This window comes from Anticarsia gemmatalis, chromosome 30 (assembly GCF_050436995.1).
Source record: "Anticarsia gemmatalis isolate Benzon Research Colony breed Stoneville strain chromosome 30, ilAntGemm2 primary, whole genome shotgun sequence".
NCBI classification, from domain to species: domain Eukaryota; kingdom Metazoa; phylum Arthropoda; class Insecta; order Lepidoptera; family Erebidae; genus Anticarsia; species Anticarsia gemmatalis.
The window spans coordinates 5,185,637-5,211,343 of NC_134774.1; the positions used below are offsets into that span (position 1 = coordinate 5,185,637).

Here is a 25,707-nt window from a genome sequence, read left to right on the forward strand (position 1 = left end):
TAGCGCTAAACTCATAAAAAACTCATAAAACCGCTTGTATTGACCCCTCCAAACATGCGTCCTCTAACAAAATATGCAATATTCTATTCTTAAAATGTTACATTTCACAGGACTAAATATTAGGTCTGGGAAAAAGTCTTGTCGCATTATAGTATGTATGAACTTGTAATACCATCTATTTGGCTTCAACAATCACAAATGAGTACACGGTTCATTAGGTTTCTTTCAGTGAGCTCGTGAGGTACCCAAATATCGAGCTTTTTTGTGTAGAGAAAAGATTTTATTACAAGTTCATACATACTATAATGCGATAAGACTTTTTCCCCGACCTAATATCTAATTGTACTCTGCTTTTGTAATTGTACTTTTAGACTGCCTCTGTGGCGCAGTGGTTTAGGTCGCCACGCTGATACCACTGCAACGGGAGGTCGTGGGTTCGATTCCCACACGGGACAATTATTTGTGCGATCCACAAATAATTGTTTCGGGTCTGGTTGTGCTTTGTGTCCGTTGTTTGTATGTTTGTAAAAGTCCCCGCGACACAAGAGCAATTCTTAGTGCGGGAGTTGTCTTTAAAAAAAAAAAAAAAAAAAAAAAAAAAAAAAAAAAAAAAAAAAAAAAAAAAAAAAAAAAAAAAAAAAATTTTAATATCTTGGTATATAATTCAAAAGACTGTTTTTTTTTCAAGTATTTTATTATTTTTAATCATTAGGTAAGGTACATACAATCAGTGGGCAATTATTATTAAAATAATAATAAAAACAATTTGAGATAGAGAAGAGATTTTCAAAAAGAAATAAGGATGTTGACTTTTAACAAGTAAACCAATTTTGATTAAATTTAGCAGAAAGATAGTTGAAGACTTTACTGTGCAGCTTCTTTTAAGCTATTTTTTTTATCAACCCCTTAAGCGTTTTAATTAGGGGATGAGATTGAAATGCTTGTTTTAAATAAATCAACATCCTTTTTACATAAAGTTTATATATTTATACACTTTGAGAAGTACTTACTTGACTAGAGTATATAAAACTATAAAAATATCCGTGTTATATATACAAATACTGTGTGTTATACAATCTAACAACTTATGGCCGGTTTCTGAGGCACATTTAGCGATTGAACTATTGAAATATTGTCTGCCTCCGTAGCGCAGTGGTTTAGTTTACTGCTACCATACGCAGGTCGTGGATTCGATTCCCACATGGAACAATTTTATATTTATGTGCGATCCACAAATAATCTTTTCGGGTCTGGTTGTACTTTGTGTCCGTTGTTTGTATGTTTGTAAAAGTCCCCGCGACACAAGGGCATTTCTTAGTGCGGGAGTTTTCTTTTTAAACGAAAGAAAGAAAGAAAAACCGCTAAATGTACCTTAGAAACCGTTTATTAATAGTGAGCCTAGTTATACAAGAACCACGGCTGGGGAAGTCATACAATATTTAAGATTTATTTAGCGACCCTCAGGCCTAGATTAGTTTATAGTGTGTTGCGTACAATACACAGGTACACTCTCTATTACATCACTCTCATAGTGCGCTGTGACGAACACGACCAGTGAGAGGTCAGGCGCAGGCCCATAGGCGTCACATGCTCATCATAGTGTCTTACACACACTGTACATATAACACGAATTCAAAAATGAGATTTTTATTTACCTTTCAATATCAGCTGCATTTAAACCATTATTATAATTATTGCTTATTACGTATTATAATTATGTACAAAATCACTGTCCCACTAGCACATGTCTCTATGAGAGGTAAGTACATCACAGTGATCAAGTGACACTTTACATTACTACAACAACTGTTTAAACAACTCTCACACATGACATTGCTTGTTCCTTCACCGTTATAACAACGTGATCATAATCCTACTGCTGGGTACATGTCTCTATGAGAGGTAGAGTACATCACAGTGATCAAGTGACACTTTACATTACTACAACAACTGTTTAAACAACTCTCACACATGACATTGCTTGTTCCTTCACCGTTATAACAACGTGATCATAATCCTACTGCTGGGTACATGTCTCTATGAGAGGTAGAGTACATCACAGTGATCAAGTGACACTTTACATTACTACAACAACTGTTTAAACAACTCTCACACATGACATTGCTCGTTCCTTCACCGTTATAACAACGTGATCATAATCCTACTGCTGGGTACATGTCTCTATGAGAGGTAAGTACATCACAGTGATCAAGTGACACTTTACATTACTACAACAACTGTTTAAACAACTCTCACACATGACATTGCTCGTTCCTTCACCGTTGTAACAATTAGCACCATATAAAAGGCGAAATGCTGACAAATTGGCCCCTGAAAGCTGAACTTCATAATAATTATTATTTCTATTGCAGTTACTTTTTATAAAGCAATCTTTACTAATTAAAAATGCAAAAGTTTGTTACGCATTTACGACTAAACTGATAAATTGATTTATAAGAAATTTGTCATAGACTCACGGCCAAACATAGGCTACAATTTTCATCAATTAAATTCAAATGAATGAAACTGGGGGCATAAGATAGTATGTAATATACGTTTTTTCGAAAAATTTTGTCCTCAATAAATACTTTTGAGGTAACAAACATAAAAAATCACACGAATTAAGAATTCCCTCCTTTTTTTAAAAGTCGGTTTAAAAGCTTTTTGCGTTGCTTTACAAAAAGTATCTGCAATTTTACAAATATGTATGTATGTAAATTTGTATGTACAAAACTGCCTTATATAGTTGCATCAGTATATAAGCTGCGATTAGCTTAAAAAATAAAAAAAAAAACCTTTTACAAAAAGTACTCAAAAATCATTCTTAGAAAAAAAATACTTAAAAATTATAAAAATGGCTCATATTTTATAAACTTATATAACTATAATTTTGAGAGAATACCATGGCATTATACTAAGTATACTCAAGGTACAAACGAATTTCACGTCATTTCGTACGACTAACCCCCGATTTCTGAGGTACATTTAAAGAGGCGCCCAATAGCCAGTTGTGCTCACCAGTCGGTAAACGATCAGTGGGTAAAGCAACGCAAAGATGGGTGACCGCATAGTGGTATTTGAACTGGGCGTCTCCGTGCTTCGGAGGGCACGTAAAAAGTTGGTCCCGGTTGTAATCAATTAAGATAACAGTCGTTAAGCCACGTCAAAGGCCTTCAGGCGGCTTGAACAACTCTGACACTAGGTTAACCACTAACCATACGACAAGAAGACAAGAAGAAGAACGGTAGTTTATCTATTCAATAGCGTTTAAACTCATATAAAAACGCTATTGAATAGATAAACTACCGCTAAATGTACCTCAGAAACCAGGGTAGTAACCGTGTTAGCCGCCGACTCATCGAACAATGTCAGCGGAATTTTAAAAGATCAATGTTAGCTACCTTTAATAAAGCCGGTTGAAATTTAGTTGCCAAATAATGTCGAACGGCGACTTGTATACAGTATATGAAATATAATCTACCAGGCCAATATGTGATACCAAGTTATCGACTTCTAGGCTGCCGTAGAAATTAATCTGCCGACATTTATTATCACGTCGGCCACTTATAGACTGCCTTAGACATAAATCTGCCTATATTTGTCAGCGGGTGAGCGATTTGTAAGCTACCTTCATAATAAATCCGCCTACATTTGTCAACATGTCAGCGACTTGAAGACTGCCTTTGAAATAATTCCGCCGACATATATCAGTGGGTCAGCGACTTATAAGCTACCTTCGTAATAAATCTGCTGTTATAAGTGTCCAAATCCGCCGACAATGTTCGGCATGTCGGCGAAATTTGTCGGCGACTTTCTAAATACATATAACTACACAAATTTAGGCGCAATACCACCTTCAACATCTTTAGCAGCCAAATTAATTAATTTCCCTTCAGAATTCAACTGTACGTTTAAACCACAATTCATTATCTTTTCTTCCTCGATAGACCTACTCTTTTGCTTAAACACATCTAACCAGGTAAATTTATATACTTTTCGTGGCAACACTTTTTGCAATTTTTCCCAAAATTTCGGATCATCGAACAGCAAATACGTATTCGTATTTATATAACCTTTTAATTCAGGTGATAAGTTTTCGTTCTTAACTAAATTTTCTTCAAGTAGAATTAAAATCACTCGGGACCTACCTTCTTGTATGGCTAAGTTATGTGCCGCCCAGAATTCAAAATTAGCCCAATTCGATTCCAGAAAATTTTTCGACAGCAAAATTATAGTTTTTCGGGAAATTAGGACTGATTTTCTTATTTGATCGGGTATAGATTCTCCTATAATCCAATCTCTATAATGCACGCAGCATTTCTGTCCGAAATTATTCTCTAATTTCGGTAATAATACATTTTTTATTATAGGAAAATCTTGATGTGAAAAAGACAGGAAAATATCAAAATCTCTTTCAGAATCTAACATTATTTCCGTTATACAACATTTACAAAGTCCTCTTGAAGTCACATATATTAAAATTTCATACCAAAATTTGTATATCAGTAAACATGCGAATACTACCAAAATTGCTAAGCCCAAAAACGTGGAAACGCCAGTTATTATAGCGTCTCTAGTGTTACATAACTCTGTAACATCAATTTCAGACAACAATATACCATTTTCACAAGTGATTTCTTCATAGTCTTTCAAAAATTCATAATTTTTCAGCCGTCTTATATCATTTTGATACCAACATGAGCATTCTAAAGGATTATTTTTCAGATATAAGTGTATATTATTATCCAAGAACTCCATTGGTATATAACTTAAATTATTATAAGACAGGTCTAAGATTTTCAAACTTTTGACCGGCTTAAAAATAACTTTTTCCATATTAGAACGAGATAAATTTAAAGTATGTATATTGAAATCTTTCAAACTATCAGGTTGTGTAGCTAAATTGAGTGTAACAGTAGGTGTATCGATAAAATACTCCCTTGTGGAGTTGGGTAAATAATTTGGTAACACCGGACAAGTCAAAACAAGTTCATTCGTAGCTACTTTAGCGACACATGACTCACAATTTTCAGGTTTTTCTTCAGGTATTTCACATACTAATAATTCAGGATTAAGATTTTTTATTATAACACCTTTTAAATTGTCCGGGGAAGTGCAGGGAGCGTTGTTGAGGACAAATTTTGGTTCACTGTCCATATAGCCTCCGTTTAGACGTAGTCTTAGGCCATATAGGTCACAGTCGCAGACTAGGGGGTTATTTTCTAGGAGGACCTGGGCTGTGGGGGGGCGGGTGTCGTTTGAGTGGAAAAGCCGGGGGTCTAGACTTATGTGTCTTATGTGGTTGTAGCGAAGGTCTACGATGATCTTCTGACTGAGGAATGCTAGTTGGTACTGAAAAAGAAATAAATATATGTTAGTGACAATATAAAGATACAGGAGAGCAGCGATAGCCGAGTGGTATAAGTTGTCACCTCCCACGCAAGTGGTCGCAGGTTCGAACCCGAGGCAACACACCAATGACTTTTCGAAGTTATGTGTGTATTAGAAATAATTATCACATGCTCCAACGGTGAAGGAAAACATCGTGAGGAAACCTTGCATGCCTAAAAATTTGTTTCAAACATTTATTGAGGGCGTGAAGTCCCCAACCCGCACTTGGCCAGCGTGGTGGACTCAAGGCCTAACCCCTCCCTCATTACGGGAGGAGACCCTTGCCCAGCAGTGGGACAGTAATGGGTTAAATTTATAATATAAAGATGTTTTTTTGGGGACTTTAAAGGTAGTTGTGGGGGACTTTTCGTGGCAAATGTTTTAGAAGACAATAATTTGGTTGTAGACTGAAAATTTATTAGATATGTGGGACTTTATAGATATTTAACAATATTTCTATTAGGTATAAATCATTGATGATGTAAGAAGCTGGTATCAACACTACCGAACACATTACTACAACTTTTGGCGATTGAAAAGAGTGTGTGAGTTTGTTGCTAGCTCTTCTCATAAGGCTGTACACTTTCCGAGCTAGTGGTAGATTCAGTCATTGTAACGACTATCATAAGTGTCAATATTTGACCTAAATTAATTTGATAGGTCATAACATATTAAACCAATATCGGTCGGGGAAAAAGTCTTTAAGCATTACAGTATGTATGTACTTGTAATACCATCTCTTTGGCTTCAACAATCACAAATGAGTACACGGTTCATTAGGTTTCTTTCAGTGAGCTCGTGAGGTACCCAAATATCGAGCTTTTTTGTGTAGAGAAAAGATTTTATTACAAGTTCATACATACTATAATGCGAAAAGACCTTTTCCCCGACCTTATATTAAAAGTAGTACCTTACCGGTAATAATTCAAAACGATTCCAACTCAAATCTAGCGTCTCCAATTTAGTCAGAACTAGTCGCCAGTCATCAAATATAGTCTTAATTCTATTATTCTTTAATTGTAGCACTCTCAACTGAGTGAGGGACTCAAAAGGTGAGTACGTCTCGAAACTCTCATAGTCTATCTCGGGAGTTAGACTCAAATTATTTGAGTTTAGGTTTAAGACTTCCAATTTAGTTACTCCTTGAAATGCCGTCCATGCGATTGAAGATATTTTATTGTTGTTTAGGTTAATTTCTTTTAAGTTTGTTGGGCCTGAAAATAGGTAGCTGAAAGAAGGAAAAACATGATTAAGAATATTCAATATGTTTGGCGCAGTGGTTTAAGCGGTCACCTCGCCGCAACAACCGTAGCGCCGCGTGTGGTGGGTTCGAATCCCACCCGGGACAAATACTTGTGTGATGAGCACGAGTATCTGTTCTGAGCTTGTTAATGTATCTATATAAGTGTATATTTACAAGTATATAAGTATGTTTATCAGTTATTTAGTTACAGTACAAGCTCTGCTTAGTTTGTAATCAGATGACCGTGTGTGAGTTGTCCAATGATATTTATTTATATTTATTATGTTTTTACAACATTTTATTGGTGGCTTCCAGTCTCACCGGATGCAGCTGAATACCAGTATTGTACATGCAGCGACTGTCTATCAGACCTACACAACACAGTTACCTGACTTATAACACGATACTAAGACTGCTTGTCAGACTTACTGTTAACGACTGTCAAAGATCTTCGAAAAAGACAGTCGGGACCCACAATTCAACGTGCCTTCCAAAACACGGAGGAACTCGATATGTATAAGATGGTCACCCATCCACAGAACAACCTTGGCAAGCGTAGCTTAACCTTTATTTATATAAATAATTTATGGAAATACTCACTCAGATAATTCCTGTACACCATTATTCTCTAAATTCAATAACTCCAGTTTTTTCAGCGGCAGAAACATTTCCTTTTGTAATATTTTAATTTTATTATTACTTAAATTTAAATATTTCAAAGACTTTTGCGTCCATAGAGCTCTTGGATGTAAAATATCAATTTTATTGTAACTGAAATCTAATTTTTCTATATTTCTAGACCCGTTTAATAAGTTTTCAGGAAATGTGGTCACTAGGCTTCCACTAATTGTGAGGTTTTTCAAAGATGGTAGATTTGATAAGGCCTTAGACCCTAATGTTAAGGGTACTCGGTTCAGTTGAATTTTGAGCTGAAAAGAAAATTACATTAAAATATCAGTTTAAAGGTTAATATTGTAAAATGAATAATAAAGAATTGAATACTTTTTAATGAAGTCGGTTGAAGTACAAATAAATTATAATTTTTTTATTTCTTTATTTAAAATTGAGTATAATAATCAATAGAATTAAAAACCTCCTCTTCCTCGGAGTTGGTTAACAATACACACTCAGAACCTTTTACACAAATTAAGAATCACCTTCGTATTTTAAAGTGGGTTTACCGTATACCCGTATTTTAAAGTCGGTTCATAAGACATCTTTAAAGTGGGTTCATTGGACACAATTAAAGTCAGTTCATAAGACAACATTAGAGTCGGTTTTCAAATCAACTGTAAAGTCGGTTCTTAGTTTACATTGCAGTTGGCTCGCACGATACCTATAAAGTCGGTTCATTAGACAATATTAAAGTCGGTTCATAGTTAACCTTAAAGTCGGTACAAAATTTTAAAAGTCGGTGGTAAATTTTTACTCACATCAGCAAGCATCTCCAGCCCATCAAACACGCCATCGGGCAAGGAGTCCAGCACCACGTTGCCGATGATCACTAAGTTGGTTAACTTAGGTAAGTCGGTGAGCACACCCGGTGGTATCGTCTTTAGATGACTGTGAGTGTTGAGTGTCAGCGTTGTAACGTTGTTTAAACCTGCAATAAATACATACATACAGAACTACATACATAAATATGTAGCGGCTCGCTACATACAGCGACATCTACTGGGACCAGCGCGCAACCAACCACCACGCGCAGTGTGACTGACGTCACAAGTCCTAGATCGCGCTATCGAAGTTTGCACGGCAACTGACTATATATACAAGTTCCCGACTACAACAGTCGGGCAGCCTAGGCCCACCAGGCACGATCACCTCGCCTGCTCGGAGGATCCTCCCTTTGTGTTATAGGAACACGATCATCTCGTTCCACCACAAATATATCGCAGGCTTAATAAGAGACTGGCCTGACTCAACAAACTAAATTTGTAGGAAAAAAAACGAAATCATAGTAATAATTGTGAAAACGCAAAAGAGTGAAAGAGACCGATATAGTAGTAACTCGGTCTAGGCACTAGATATCGCAAAAAAATCCGAGACAGAAAGATAGATGGCATTAAAACGAGTTCCTTTGTTTGCTTTACTCAGATTGGACCTAAACCGTAATCGGTCAGATTTTTATTGAGCGTGTGATATATCAGTCTAGTCTTTCTTCCAAACTACATGGTTGCTTCCGTGTCGAAGTGGTTTAGGTAACCACGCCACTACCATTGCGTCGGGAGGTCATGGGTTCGATTCGCACACGGGACAATTATTTGTACGATCCACGAATAATTGTTTCGTGTCTGGTTGTACTTTGTGTCCGTTGTTTGCATGTTTGCAAAAGTCCCCGCGACACAAGAGCAATAAATAGTGCGAGAGTTGTCTTTAAAAAAAAACATTTTTTTTTCAAATTGATAGCAATCGGGACTGACTTTTTCCTTTACTAGTCATTAAATATTGAATGAAATTATAATTATGATTTATTACGATTTCATTCATTAGTTATGATTGGAACGAGGAAAATTCTATATTATCCTTGTAGATAAAAATACTACATGAATATGAGTAGTTAATTAATTAATTATTTAATATGGTTATTCAGGTACTGATATACCTAATTATTACAGATCATTCATATATATAAAATGAACATAAAAATATTTTTTGATGTAGCACATATACATATACACACACACACACACACACACACACACCGTCTGCTCTACGTAGTTACGCAGAAGTAAAAAAACACAGTTGAAATTGACCCCACCGATACACACGCATTTAAGCTAGGCCAATCACACACATACCCCCCCCCCCCCGAAACACACACACATAGCCCCCCCCACAGACACACACATAACCCCTCACACACACAAACACATAGCCCCCCCCACCAGACACACACAGAGTCCTTCCACACACAGAGACTTCTCCCACACCCACAGACCCCCACACACAATCGATAAGCAACTCAAAAGTACGTACCTTTAAAAGCACCAGCATTAATAACATCATAGTCATTAGAGAACAGGTTCAGTCCAGTCAAACTGGCGAGGCCATTGAACGTGCCCTCAGGTATACCAGTCATAGCGCACTCTGACAGCTCCAGGTACTTGAGCGGGGGGACACCGACGAACATGTTGGGGGACAATTGAAATTGATGCACACGCATTTAAGACAGAACAATCACACATACACTCCCCCTCCCCACACACACACAGCCAACATAGCCCCCCTTCACACACATTTATATAGCCCCCCCACACACTTATATAGCCCCCCACACACTCATATAGCCCCCCACACACACACATTGCCCCCCACACACACAGACCCCCCGCATACACACATAGCCCCCCACATACACACATGGCCCCCACACACACCCACAGACCACCACACACAATCGCTAAGCAACTCAAAGCTACGTACCTTTAAAAGCACCAACATTAATAGCATCATAGTTATTAGAGAACAGGTTCAGTCCAGTCAAACTGGCGAGTCCATTGAACGTGCCCTCAGGTATACCAGTCATAGCACACTCTGACAGCTCCAGGTACTTGAGCGGGGGGACACCGACGAACATGTCGGGGGACAATTGAAATTGACCCCCGTTGATGCGTAAGTTTTTCAGTTCCGGGAGCGCTTTGATAGCTGCTATTGGGAAAGTCTTTTGGGCATCTGAAAAATTGTAATAGAAATTAGTTTGTTCAAAATTAACCAACAGATTTTTTGTTGTTAATGTGTGTACAATCTATCTATACTAATATTATAAAGCTGAAGACTTTGTTTGAACGCGCTAATCTCAGGAACTACCGGCCCGATTTGAAAAATTATTTCAGTGTTAGATAGCCCATTTATCAAGGAAGACTATAGGCTATATAACATCACGCTACGACCAATAGGAGCAGAGTACCAGTAAAAAATGGTCCAAAAACGGGGAAAATGTTGACCCATTCTCTCTTATGTGACGCAAGCGAAGTTGCGCGGGTCAGCTAATACACAGATATACTCTCTATTACATCACTCTCATAGTGCGGAGTGACTGTAAACACGCCAAGTGCGAGTCGCTCACGATGGGTTCCGTACCAAAAATACACGTTTATTGTGAAGGGACCCTTTTAATATACATATTTTTTTATTTTTTTGTATTTGTTGTAAATGTATGAAACAAATTTTAGGCATGCAAGGTTTCCTCACGATGTTTTCCTTCACCGTTGGAGCATGTGATAATTATTGCTATTACACACATAACTTGGAAAAGTCATTGGTGTGTTGCCTCGGGTTCGGAACGACCACTTGCGTGGGCGGTATAAACTTATACCACTCGGTTATCACTGCAATTCTCTACTCTAAATATATAATAATAATGTGTACTCACCAGCCATCCTCATAAACAAATTCCTAACGCCCCGCAACCCCTCCACATCCTCTACTCCCAGCTCCCCCCTCATATCAGTCAGGGCTATGGTCTCGGCCGCCGACGCATTGATCACGTGGTACACGCAGCGCAGTATAGAGGGGGAGCAGGACTTGAGGCCCACGCTGCGGAGGGGGAGACTGCTCCCGAAGTCGAAGAGGGGGAGGTCGGAGCATGTGAAGTCTGTACCCTGGAGATGTAAAAATAAATAAATTTAACCCATTACTGTCCCAATGCTGGGCAAGGGTCTCCTTCCGTAATGAAGGAGGGGTTAGGCCTTGAGTCCACCACGCTGGCCAAGTGCGAGTTGGGGACGGACGTTGCGTGCCCTCAATAAATGTATTAGACAAATTTTAGGCATGCAAGGTTTCTTTACGATGTTTTCCTTCACCGTTGGAGCATGGGATAATTATTTCTAATATACACATAACTTGGAAAACTCATTGGTGTTTTGCCTCGGGTTCGAACCTGCCACCACTTGCGTGGGAGGAGTCAACTTATACCACTTGGCTATCACAGCTCTTCAGACAAGGAATCTATACTAATATTATAAAGCTGAAGAGTTTGTTTGTTTGAACGCGCTAATCTCAGGAACTACTGATCCGATTTGAAAAATTCTTTCACTGTGAGATATCCCATTTATCGAGGAAGGCTATAGACTATATATCATCACGCTACGACAAATAGGAGCAGAGTACCAGTAAAGAATGTTACAAAAACGGGGAAAATTATGGCCCATTCTCTCTTATGTGACGCAAGCGAAGTTGCGCGGGTCAGCTAGTAAATAATATTGGACAACTCATATACGGTCATTTGGTTACAAATTAAGCAGTGTTTTTACTGTAACCATATAACTTATAAACATACTTATATAGATAAACTAGAGGCCGCCCGCGACTTCGTCCGCGTGGAAACCCATGTATGTATGTATGGATGTTTGTTTGTTACTCTTTCACGCAAATACCATTGAACCGATTACGATGAAATTTGGTATATAGGTAGCCGAAGTCCCAGAATAACACATAGGCTACTTTTTATCAGGGAGTTCCCGAGGGATCGGGATTCTGCGGCCTCTAGTAGTCTGTATAATTATAATTATGTACTTACTTCACAAGTAATCGTGACATGATCATTATGACGTGCCTCAAACGTGACGTTGGCGCGTCCGACACGACACTCGTACGACACCCCGTCGTTGATGATGGGCGCGTCGCACTGAGGGTGCAGGGCTAGAGACCCTGACAGCAGCAGCAGCAGGAGGAACAGGCGCATTGTTAGAGAGCCATCACTGGAAGGAAAAAACAGGAAATTAGAAAATTGCAGAAAATGCTATAAGTCAGTTGTCGCCCTGTCCAACTTTTTTTTGATGAAATAGAGTATATCTTTTTTTTTAACCCATTACAGTCCCACTGCTTGGGTAAGAGTCTCCTCCCAAACGAGGGAGGGATTAGGCTTTTAAGCCCGGTTCTCACTGCGGTTCACAGTGCATACTTGCTGACTATTTGTTGGTCCCACCAACAAATACTGCCTCCGTGGCGCAGTGGTTTAGGTCGCCACGCCGATACCACTGCAACGGGAGGTCGTGGGTTCGATACCCACACGGAGCAATTATTTGTGCGATCCACAAATAATTGCTTCGGGTCTGGTTGTGCTTTGTGTCCGTTGTTTGTATGTTTGTAAAAAGTCCCCGCGACACAAGAGCAATTCTTAGTGCGGGAGTTGTCTTTTAAAAAAAAAAAAAAAATTGTCAGCAAGTGTGCAGTTTTCGCTTGCGAGTTTAACGGAGACATTAATGGGTCCGCTCCGCTCGCAGTGGGAACCGGGCTTTAGGCTTTGAGTCCACCACGCTGGCGGGTTGGGTACTTTGAATGTACTCGATAAATGTATTAAACAATTTAAGGCATGCAATATTTCAATATGATGTTTTCCTTTACCGTTAGGACAAGTGATAATTATTTCTCACTCGAGTATTGTCTTTTTTCCAACTAAGTTGTAGTCAGCTTCCAGTCTCACCGGATGTAAGAATACCAGTATTGCACATGCAGCGACTGTCTATCAGACCTACACAACACAGTTACCTGATTTATAACACGATACCCTTCGGTAAGACTGCTTGTGAGACTTTCAAGCTTCTGACTACCATTAACGACTGTTAAAGATCTTTGAAAATTACATCCGGGACCCACAATTTAACGTGCCTACCGAAACACGGTGTATAACATGGTGACCCATCCACAAAACAACCTCAGCAAGCGAAGCTTAACCGCAGATATCGATCCGCGCGGCTGTTGCTAACTAAGTCACGAGCTCTCTCAAGACAGTACTAAATTGTAGAACTTTAAAACCCTTTGTTTTAAAAATTTATTTTAGCCAGTACATAAACACATTACTCCGACCCATCCTTCAAAAAGGTCAAGTGCGCTTGCGTACATTCCGTTCATCGCGTATATTTCATACAATTTTCCTGTTACCCGCATACAAAAGGTTTTGTTTGTAAACATATGACGATGTTTTACAAACGTTATACGGGCTTCTACTATACGGAGCATTCATTCATCGTGGTTATTGATTAGGCTGCGTTTCCACCAGAGATGTGCGATGGAAATGTGTCGTGCGAGGATGTCTAGCTGTGCTGTGAAAATGTGTGGGTGTTTCCACCAAAGCTGTGCGATGAAAATGTGTCTACGAGGATGTGTAGCGGAGCTGTGAAAATGCGCCAATTTTTCCTTGGTGCTGATGCATTCACTGTAGTGAGTGTCTTCCTTCTTGATAATGTTCTCAATCAAATTGTGTAACTCATAAAAGTTACTTCTAGATACTCGATAAGAATTTTCGAATATTTCATCATCAGCCGTATAAAAAAAGGTAAAGAATTCTCCATGTAAACGATGATATTTAATATGGTTACGTATCCAAAACCTGTGTGTTCTTCTATTGTTTAAAATTATAGAACTAATAAACTCCGTATCTTCTGCTTCCATTTCTTCATCGCAAATTGTTAAATATAAAAGTATCTTCTTCTTCCAATTATCCATATCTATTTTACGCACTTCTACTTCCAACAAACTCCGTCTATGGACTGGCTGGTACAATATGGGCAAACCTCGCAACACATCCTTCTCAACACATCCCTCGCACACATCCCTCGTACACATCCCTCGCACACATTCCTCGCTTGTTTTGTATGCGCAAAAATCTAGCTCCGCTGAGCCGTTTCCACCAGAGCTGTGCTGACCGAGGCGAGGTAAATGAAGCGATTCTATTGGTTCTTTACAAACACATCCCTCGCTACGCATCCTCGCACATCTCTGGTGGAAACGCAGCCTTAACCTAGTGTCAAAATTATTCAAGCCATATTTAAGTTCAAGTAATATTTTACTTTTTAGGTATTTGTTTATTTTTCTAAAAGACAATTCCAGCACTTAGTATTGCTATTATTTCGCAGGGACTTTAATAATCCTATAAACAACGGACACAAAGTGCAACCAGACCCGAAACAACTATTTGCGGATAGCATAAATATTTGATCCGTGTGGGAGTCGAACCCACGACATCCAGGGGCTCTGGTAGTGACATGGCGACCTCCTTAACCACTGCGCCACGGAGTCCTATTATATTGTAAATGTAATTGAAATGTAAAAAAATAAAAAATAATGTAGTTTACATACAAACAAATTTCTGTAGGTACATATGCGCATAACATCTTAATTCGATGCATTTAAAACTTGGCATCGTTCCCAACTGAATAATTTTAGACTTTGCTAAGAATTCTGAATTTCAGGCGGGGATTTTTTGTTACTTTTGTTACAAAAATATTGATTTACGCACGTTTTGGTTGTAAAACTAGGTATGCAGATAAATTCCCCGGTATTGTCTGAGTCTAAAGAATATTTCGATACCTCCTAAGTACAATGAATCAACTATCTATCTATCGTATGGTTAGTGGTCAACCTAGTGTCAAAGTTGTTCAAGCCGCCCGAGAGGCCTTTGAAATGACTTAACGATTGTTATCTCATTTGACAACTACTGGGACCGACTTTTTACATGCCCTCCGAAAGACGGAGACGCCCAGTTTAAATACCACTAGGCGGTCACCCATCTATGGAATGACCGCGCCAAAGGTTGCTTAACCCACCTATGGCTTGTTTACCGACCGGTGAGCGCAACTGGGTTACCCCCGGTTTATAAAGTAATTTTGCTGGCAAATAGTGTTGAAATTGTAATTACTACTTACATACTGAAACATTTTATTAGGCACTCATTTGATACCAACGAAAATACGAAACTGTGACGTCACTATTTCTTATTCCTATACTAAAATGTATTTTTGACATTTCTTAAAGAGAATTTGATTTCACTGGTAGTCATCTACACTAATGTACTCAGAAACCGGGGTTTTGACGACTAACCATAGGATCTATCTACAAATATAAAAATGAATAGCTGTTCGTTAGTCTCGCTAAAATTCGTGAACAGCTGGACCGATTTTGCTAATTTTGGTGATGAATCATTTGTGGAAGTCCAGAGAAGGTGTAAAAGGTAAAAGGTGAATAAATTTGAAAATTCGCGGTATTAAATAATAACAAGAAAACGTGCGCAGAGCTACGCGGGTCAGCTAGTAAAATAATAAAAACATATAAAGTATAAATAAACACGAAGTAGTGAAACAAGTATCAGTGTTGTATCAGCTCGTTTCAAACCGGTCGCATTATACGAACTATTATAATTAATTGTCGTCGCCATTATAGGACAAATACGTGTATTTATACGGGGAATAACGTTTTAAGCTTACATCTTAACAAACACATTTATATGTATCTAGTGACCTGTCTTGGTTTTGTCCAGTTTCAAAAACAGTTACTATACAAAAAGAACCTCAAAACTTTGACATACATTCTGGAATAAGTACTTCCATTAAATTGTAATTATTTTTTTTTCGTTTTTCAATAGTCGGATGTTCCGGAACTTTGACATCTAATAAAAAAAAGTACAAGTCTTAGCGAGCCCGGAGTTTTACTCTAATCCTCAGAATTGTATACTCTATCGATTAATTCAATAAAAAGACGACGAAACAAAGTAGGGTCTATAACACCCTGGCGTCTCCTCCCGTGATGAGGGAGGGGTTAGGCCTTGAGTCCACCACGCTGACCAAGTGCGGGGACTTTGTATATCTTCAAGAACTGTTCTAAACAACTCTCAGGCATGCAAGGTTCATCACGATGTTTTCCTTCACCGTTGGAACGAGAGATCGTTATTTCTAATACACACATAACTTGGAAAAGCCATTACACAGACAGTAAAACATCTTTGTTCAAAAATCCCAAAATAAACACTGATTTAAACTACCTACCTTTAATACTTGAGATCTAAACTATCTCTTAGTCTCAGTAATAAAATAATAATAATAATAAATAAATAAATAAATAAATAAATATTATTGGACAACTTACACACGGTCATTTGATTCCAAACTAAGCAGAGCTTGTACTATGGTAACCAAATCTATATTAATCTATACTAATATTATGTTTGTTTGAACGCGATAATCTCAGGAATTACTGGACCGATTTGAAAAATTCTTACAATGTTAGATAGTTCATTTATCGAGGAAGGCTATAGGCTATATATCATCACGCTAGGGCCAGTAGGAGCAGAGTAGCAACAAAAAAATGTTACAAAAACGGGGAAATTTTTGACCCATTCTCTCTTATGTCAGCTAGTTTCTAATACACACATAACTTGGAAAAGCCATTAAAGCCAGCAGTAAAACATCTTTGTTCAAAAATCCCAAAATAAATCCTGATTTAAACTACCTTTTTTCTGAAGGTCTAACTATCTCTCACTCACGGTAAGTTATTGACAACCTGCCGCATAAAGACACTATATTTAAAACCAATTCAAGTTAATTACACCTACAGAGTGAAAACCTTGGTCATGTAATAAGGGAAAACACAGTTAGGACATGAAAGGTGTCACGTAATGTGCTTAACCCAAAGTTCGGAAATGGCGTAATTGTAAACCGCAAGTGAAGGTTTTATAATGAGACAACTAAGTAGAGAACTACCAAACCGCCGGTTTCTGAGGTACATTTATCGGCAGTTTATCTATTCAATTGGGTTTTTTATGAGTTTTAACGTTATTGAATAGATAAACTACTGATAAATGTACCTCAGAGGGGTTGGGATTGTTCTTCTCTTATAGTATGGTTCGTGGTCAACCTGCCCCCGGTTTCTGAGGTACATTTGTCGGTAGTTTATCTATTCAATAACGTTAAAACTCATATAAAAAACCCGATTGAATAGATAAACTACCGATAAATGTACCTCAGAAACCGGAAGTAAGTCTCTCTTCTCTCATCGTATGGTTAGTGGTCAACCTAGTGTCAAAGTTGTTCAAGCCGCAGCCTTTGACATGGCTTAACGACTGTTATCTTAGTAGACAACAACCGGGACCGACTTTTAACGTGCGCTCCGAAGCACGGAGACGCCCAGTTCAAATACCACTATGCGGTCACCCATCTATGGAATGACCGCGCCAATGGTTGCTTAACCCACAGATCGTTCACCGACCGAGTAAAAACCGTTCTACAGAGTAAAAACCTTGGTCATGTAATAAGGGAAAACACAGTTAGGACATGAAAGGTAACTACGTAACGTGCTTACCCCAGAGTTCGGAAATGGCGTAATTATAAACCGCAAGTGAAGGGTTTGAAGTGAAACAACTAAGTAGACAACTACTAAACCGCCGGTATCTGAGGTACATTTAGCGGTAGTTTATCTCTTCAATTGGGTTTTTTATATGAGTTTTAACGCTATTGAATAGATAAACTACTGATAAATGTACCTCAGAAACCGGGGGTTGGGATTGTTCTTCTCTTATAGTATGGTTAGTGGTCAACCTACCCCTGGTTTCTGAGGTACATTTATCGGTAGTTTATCTATTCAATAGCGTTTAAACTCATACAAAAAAAACGCTATTGAATAGATAAACTACCGCTAAATGTACCTCAGAAACCGGAAGTAAGTCTCTCTTCTCTCATCCTATGGTTAGTGGTCAACCTAGTGACAAAGTTGTTCAAGCCGCAGCCTTTGACGTGGCTTAACGACTGTTATCTTAATTGACATCAACAGGGATAGACTTTTAACGTGCCCTCCGAAGCACGGAGAAGCCCATTTCAAATACCACTATGCGGTCACCCATCTATAGAATGACCGCGTCATAGGTCGCTTAACCCACAGATCGTTTACCGATCGGTGAGCGCAACTGGCTATCGGCATCTTAATCCTAAGTTAGGGTTACATGTTAGTCATTTTTTCTTAACCACTTTCAGGTCCCACTGCTGGGCAAGGTTATGCTTCCGGACTAGGAAGATACCCCCCCCCCCCACCCGTAAGGGTTAGGACTTGAGACCACTACGCTGGCCAAGTGTGGGTTTGCTGGTTGAATACCGAGTAAATAGTAGGAAAATTTCTATCAAATATTTCTTTGGAAACGTGCCCAATCTAAAACAGTTTTAACTTGTAGTCTAATACTAAGATTATCTAGATAAAATAGACATTATGTTTATACTATCAATAATTTATTAACTACTAGCTTTTACACGCGAATTCGTTCGCGTGAAAAGATTTTCCCGTGGTCAAAATCAAAAATCTAAATCAAATCATTTATTCATTTAGGTCAAATGCTGACACTTATGATAGTCAATGATACAGAGAGTGAATTTACCGCCAGTTCGGAAGGTAGGGCCAATGAGGTCAAAAAGTATCCTATATGTTAATACAGGTTATCCATACTAATATTATAAATGCGAAAGTAACTCTGTCTGTCTGTCTGTCTGTCTGTCTGTCTGTCTGTCTGTCTGCTACTCAATCACGCCTAAACTACTGAACCAATTTGTATGAAATTTGGTATGGAGATATTTTGATACCCGAGAAAGGACATAGGCTACTTTTTACCCCGGGAAAATGACGCATTTCCCGGGAAAATTCAGGTGGCGAACGAAGTCGCGAGTAATCAATATTATAATGACACATTGAATTAACAAAATTCCGTTGTCATGGCAACTGTTTTAGTGGCGGATATGCGTTAGCGCGACTTCGTTATCTATATAAATAATTTTGAGAATATTTTTCGTGAAAAACAGCATATTTTATATCATCACGCTGCGACCAATAGGAGCAGAGTAACAGTAAAAACTGTTACAAAAACGTGGAAAATTCTGATCCATTCTCTCTTATGTGACGCAAGCGAAGTTGCGCGGGTCAGCTAGTAAACTATATGTGTACAAAATTTCATAATTACGTTCAGTCGTTTTTGCGTGAAAGAGTAACAAACATCCATCCATCTTCATAAACTTTCACATTTACAATATTAGTACGATTTAAATAAAAATAACATAACATTTCTTAGAAAACCTATTAAAATGATGAACAGAAATAACTGAACGGTATAAACATGCACCTCCCACGCAAGTGATCGAGAGTTTCCATAACTATTTCAAATTATGTGTGTATTAGAAATAATAATCATTTCTTTTCCTTTCATTTTAAAAAGACAGCTCCCGCACGAAGAGTTGCTCTTGTGTCGCGGGGACTTACAAACATACAAACAACGGACGCAAAGTACAACCAGATACGAAACGATTAGTGGATCGCACAAATAATTGTTTCGTGTGGGAATTGAACCCACGACCTCCCGTCGAAATAGTAGCGGCGTGGCGACATAACCACTGCGCCACGCAGGCAGACGTCGTATTATTTGTAGGTATATATTACACATAATTTAAGCAATAATGCATCATATTATATACCTATTTACTTCATCTCATCTGCCTTAAACAACACTAAGTATGACCACAAACAGGATCTACATAACCACAGTGTGACCCATCCGAGTCTTAACCTTGGTAACGTTGCTTAACTTCGCCAATCTTACGACTGTTTCTTAATAACGTTGTCAAATGAAATTGTTACTAGGAATGATCACGTAGTTATAACGGTGAAGGAACGAGTGTCATATGTGAGAGTTGTTTAAACAGTTGTTGTAGTAATGTAAAGTGTCACTTGATCACTGTGATGTACTCTACCTCTCATAGGGACATGTACCCAGCAGTTAGGATTATGATGACGTTGTTATAACGGTGAAGGAACGAGGAATGTCATGTGTGAGAGTTGTTTAAACAGTTGTTGTAGTAATGTAAAGTGTCACTTGATCACTGTGATGTACTCTACCTCTCATAGAGACATGTACCCAGCAGTAGGATTATGATCACGTTGTTATAACGGTGAAGGAACGAGCAATGTCATGTGTGAGAGTTGTTTAAACAGTTGTTGTAGTAATGTAAAGTGTCACTTGATCACTGTGATGTACTCTACCTCTCATAGAGACATGTACCCAGCAGTAGGATTATGATGACGTTGTTATAACGGTGAAGGAACGAGGAATGTCATGTGTGAGAGTTGTTTAAACAGTTGTTGTAGTAATGTAAAGTGTCACTTGATCACTGTGATGTACTCTACCTCTCATAGAGACATGTACCCAGCAGTAGGATTATGATGACGTTGTTATAACGGTGAAGGAACGAGGAATGTCATGTGTGAGAGTTGTTTAAACAGTTGTTGTAGTAATGTAAAGTGTCACTTGATCACTGTGATGTACTCTACCTCTCATAGAGACATGTACCCAGCAGTGGGACAATTTTTATTTATTTCATCGTATGGTTAGTGGTCAACCTAGTGTCAAAGTTGTTCAAGTCGCCCGAAAGGCCTTTGACATGGCTTAACGACTGTTAACTTAATTGACAACAACCGGGACCGACTTTTAAGCACGGAGACGCTCAGTTCAAATACCACTATGCGTTCACCCATCTATAGTCTGACCGCGGCAAGTGTTGCTTAACCCACAGATCGTTTACCGGTGAGCGCAACTGGCTATAAGTCCCTAGAGTATGACTAAGTAATGGGTTATATTTTCTTAGAACTCGTTTAATATATTTTCACAGCTGTTTTAGTAGATAAGCATTTGCTTATGTACATAAAATATGGCTGTAAATAAATATTTCATGACTGAATACACAATGTAGGAAAAGGTGACTTTGTCAACATAATGTATAATGTTCGCAGTCTAACTTAGTATCGTGTTATAAATAAATAAATAAATATATAATATCATTGGACAACTCACACACGGTCATTTGATTGCAAACTAAGCAGAGCTTGTACTGTAACCAAATAACTGATAAACATACTTATACATATACTAGCGGACCCGACAGACGTTGTCCTGTCTACACGTCTTTAATTTGAAAACGTTAAACTTTTTTTATAATCTAAACCATTCTCAGATCCCTTTGAACACACACAAAAAATTTCATCAAAATCGGTCCTGTTGTTTAAGAGAAGTTCAGTGACATATACACTTACAGAAGAATTATATATATAAAGATTTCTGAATACATACTTGTATAGATAAATTGACAACCAGGCTCGGACAAATACTCTTGCTTAAGCAATAAGCCAGGTAACTGTGTTGTGTAGGTCTGATAGACAGTCGCTGCATGTACAATACTGGTATTCAGCTGCATCCGGTGAGACTGGAAGCCGACTACAACATAGTTGGAAGAAAGACTAGACTGATGATGAAAATAGTGTTTTATGTTTGCACTAGACGGGCCACTAATTACATTACAATAGACTACCGAAAAGAAAATAAATGTCAATAGACAAATGAAAACCCCAGGGTTTTTTCTGTTATTTACAAACTATTGATATATTGTTGGAAATTACGTACATACCTACATCGAAAATAATATATTTTATGACCGTGTTGTCTTTATTATTTGTTAAACGACATACATACCTACATATTATCACGCTTGTTAAACCCGAAGGTGTGAAGGGAGATGTGTAATAATAAAAACGCGATATTATCAGTCAGTCAGTAATCCTACTAATATTAAAAACGTGAAAATTTGTGACAATGTATGTACGTATGTATGTATGTATGTTTGTTACTCTTTCACGCAAATACTTCTGAACCGATTACGATGAAATTTGGTATATAGGTACATACCAAATTTTATCGTAATCGATTCAGTAGTATTTTGGTGAATGAGTAACAAACATCCACACATACTCACAAACTTTCGCATTTATAATATAAGTAGGATATAATAATAATAATAATAAATATTATTGGACAACTCACACACGGTCATTTGATTCCAAACTAAGCAGAGCTTGTACTATGGTAACCAAATAACTGATAAACATACTTATATACTTCTAAATACATACTTATATAGATAAATTGACAACCAGGCTCAGAACAAATACTCGTGCTCATCACACAAAGATTTGTCCCGGGTAGGATTCGAACCCACCACACGCGGCGCTACGGTTGTTACGGCGAGGTGACCGCTTAAACCACTGCGCCAAACGTGCAGTTAATAATAGGTTATCATAGTAGGGTTTTTCCAACAATATTTAGTTCTGGTTAATAACATTGTGTTTATGATAATGTACTCTTAATTATCAAGGTCTTAACCTATCACTAAAATAACTGGGAAATACCGAACAAATCTGAGGTCATATTGTGACGAAAGTTGTAAAAAACCTTTTTATTATGTGAATATTTGGGATTTACTATTATATTAAATATTCCGACTACGTAGTAAAATCAGTCAGGCTTCCAGTCTCACCTGATGCAGCTGAATACCAGTATTGTACATGCAGCGACTGTCTATCAGACCTACACAACACAGTTACCTGACTTATAACACGATACTAAGACTGCTTGTCAGAGTTTCAAGCTTCTGACTACTGTTAACGACTGTCAAAGATCTTCGAAAATGACAGCCGAGACCCACAATTTAACGTGCCTTCCGAAACTCAGAGGAACTCGATATGTATAATATGGTCACCCATCCAAAGTCAACCTCGGCAATGGTAACTTAACCTCGTAGCTACGACTATAGTAACGACAATGGAATTATTTATAGTTTCAATTGATTGACTTTTAATTATACAAATTAATATTATCTCGAGTGAATCATACTTTAATTGTATATTAATGGAAATGATAAACCACTAACGATTTATTAGGAATGCTACGCATATGGTTTACACCTGCAAGTTAAGTTAAAGGTACCTAGGAACTTTACCTGCTTGCGCTCACCGGTCGGTAAACGATCTGTGGGTTAAGCAAACCTTGGCACGGTCATACCATAGATGGGCGACCGCATGGTGGTATTTGAATTGGGCGTCTTCGTGGTTCGTAGGGCATGTAAAATGTCCATTCCGGTTGTTATCAATTAAGATAACAGTCGTTAAGCCACGTCAAAGGCCTTCGGGCTTGAACAACTTTGACACTAGGTTGACCACTAACCATACGATAAGAAGAATAACCGAATTGTCGAAATTTGCGAATAAAACTAAACCCTTATTCATAAAAACATAGGAAGTTATGAAAGGCTTATAAAGTGTTTTGTTTCTTTCACTCCTTAGCGAAATGAAAAAGAGAAAACATATTATAGTAGCTGTTTAACTAAAATAGGTTTATAGTGTGTTTATGAATAAGAGGGCATATCTTTGAATTATTTATTTATTATAGACCCATAAACATGTGTATAATGTACTTATCTATGTACCTACACATCTGCGTGGTATTATAATACCTAACTGCAATGACCGAGTGCAAAGTTCATCATTTCCGACACAGCATTAGCGTAGAATGACATGTGATGTAATATAACACTATTAATTTAATGGCAAGTGTGGTGTGATAGGAAAAATATATCTATACTAATATTATAAAGCTGAAGAGTTTGTTTGTTTGATTGTTTGTTTGTTTGAACGCGCTAATCTAAGGAACTATTGGTCCGATTTGGAAAATTCTTTCAGTGTTAGATAGTTCATTTATCGAGGAAGGCTATAGGCTATATATCATCACGCTATGAGCAATAGGAGCAGAGTACCAGTAAATGTTACAAAAACGGGAAAAATTATGATGGGTATCAAAATATATCTTCATAACAAATTTTATGCTAATTGGTTCAGTAGTTTAGGCGTGATTGAGTAGCAGATAGACAGACAGAGTTACTTTCGCATTTATAATATTAGTAGGAAGTAGGATCGCATAGTATCTCATTGCATTGCGTCTTATACAGTCATATAGAGCAGATAATACCTACTTCCGTCATCGCTTACAGCTGTTTAAACACCCATTTTCCTGTTAAACTGTATATAAATAATGATTCACTGAATATTTCAGCTTATCTTAACATTACGCGTTTAACGGAAAACTGTCTCTGTGGTTTGGCGATAGTGTACGACTGCTGATCACGTGGTCCCGGGTTCAAAGGGTCATTTCTAATTTTAAATATTATTTTGATGCGTTCATAACCAGTTACGCTTAGCGCGAGCCTACTACAGATGGGGGACCGCGTGTTTGATGAACCGATCGGGTCTGAACGTTTTCGTGCATTGGAGGGCATGAATAACAATGAATTGAAAAGTTACATATAGGATTATGTCTTTCAGACAGATAGAGATAGACACCTATTAATGTTTATGTGTAAAGGGGTCAGTAGAAGCTTAAGTTCAAGTTTGTGGGGTTGCCACCCTTGTTCCCCGACCGCTATATTGGAAAAAGAAATTGTGGCCTAAACTCCCGCACTAAGAATTGCTCTTGTGTCGTGGAGACTTTGACAAAGTACAACCAGACCCGAAACAATTATTTGTGGATCGCACAAATAATTGTCCCGTGTGGGAATCGAACCCACGACCTCGCGAACGCAATGGTAGCGGCGTGGCGACCTAAACCACGGCGCCACGGAGGAATTAACATTTCAATAGACTAAAAGACTTTTTCGTTGACGACGCTCGGCTGAAAATAGTTAACTACTATGTGCGAATCATTTTTATAGTATTATAGTTACAATTCTTATCCTTTCTCACAAATATTCACATTTATTTAAATAGGAGTAGAATTTTTCGTTTAATTGACCTCTAAGTTATCATCAATACACCACCGTTCTACACAGAAGCGTTAAAAATAACAATAAATTAGGTATTCATTGAAGTTTGTTTTGTTTCCACGAAACAGCGCCATATGCTGAGAAAAAAATTGTTTGCACATGTTCAGTACCTACTCTAGTCTCTATAGTAATATTATAAAGCAACGATTTGTATGTAAGTATAGACGGCGCCAAACAACTTGAACATAATTTGTTGTATTAGAAATTAAACAGAATGTAGACCCAGTGCAGGGGACACTTGGTTGGCTGTTATACCAGTCGGGTGGTCAAAGCTGAAACGCCCTCGTCTTTTCGCAAAACTGTTATTCCTAAACTGACCTAAAAATCGTTCACTAAGATGTAGCAAAATTGTTCAAGTTGTTTGGCGGCACCTATACGTATATACGTAATTTAGTAAACATTTCAATCAATATGCTACAGTTAATCTATACTAATCTATACTAATATAATAAAGCTGAAGAGTTTGTTTGTTTGTTTGAACGCGCTAATCTCAGGAACTACAGGACCGATTTGAAAAATTCTTTCAGTGTTAGATAGCCTATTTATCGAGGAAGGCTATAGGCTATATAACATCACGCTACGGTCATTAGGAGCGGAGTAGCAACGAAAAATGTTACGAAATCG

The 25,707-nt window shown here is 38.0% G+C and overlaps 1 protein-coding gene across 3 annotated transcripts in view; it reads right to left on the bottom strand.

The window, feature by feature from the left end:
• Positions 1-467: 467 nt before the first annotated feature.
• Tl (toll like receptor) overlaps positions 468-25,707 on the bottom strand; it is a 31,500-nt gene continuing 6,260 nt past the window's right edge. For 2 of the 3 annotated variants that reach the window (XM_076133569.1, XM_076133568.1), the window contains exons 2-8: positions 12,156-12,336; positions 11,010-11,238; positions 10,061-10,309; positions 8,068-8,237; positions 7,235-7,563; positions 6,307-6,619; positions 468-5,352 (exon numbers count right to left, since the gene is read on the bottom strand). In XM_076133569.1, the coding sequence (XP_075989684.1) occupies positions 3,829-5,352; positions 6,307-6,619; positions 7,235-7,563; positions 8,068-8,237; positions 10,061-10,309; positions 11,010-11,238; positions 12,156-12,320 (2,979 nt within the window). In that variant the 5' untranslated portion in view covers positions 12,321-12,336 and the 3' untranslated portion in view covers positions 468-3,828. Of the gene's footprint in view, positions 5,353-6,306; positions 6,620-7,234; positions 7,564-8,067; positions 8,238-9,613; positions 9,824-10,060; positions 10,310-11,009; positions 11,239-12,155; positions 12,337-25,707 lie in introns of those variants that run through there. The other variant, XM_076133570.1, reaches the window with a different exon arrangement.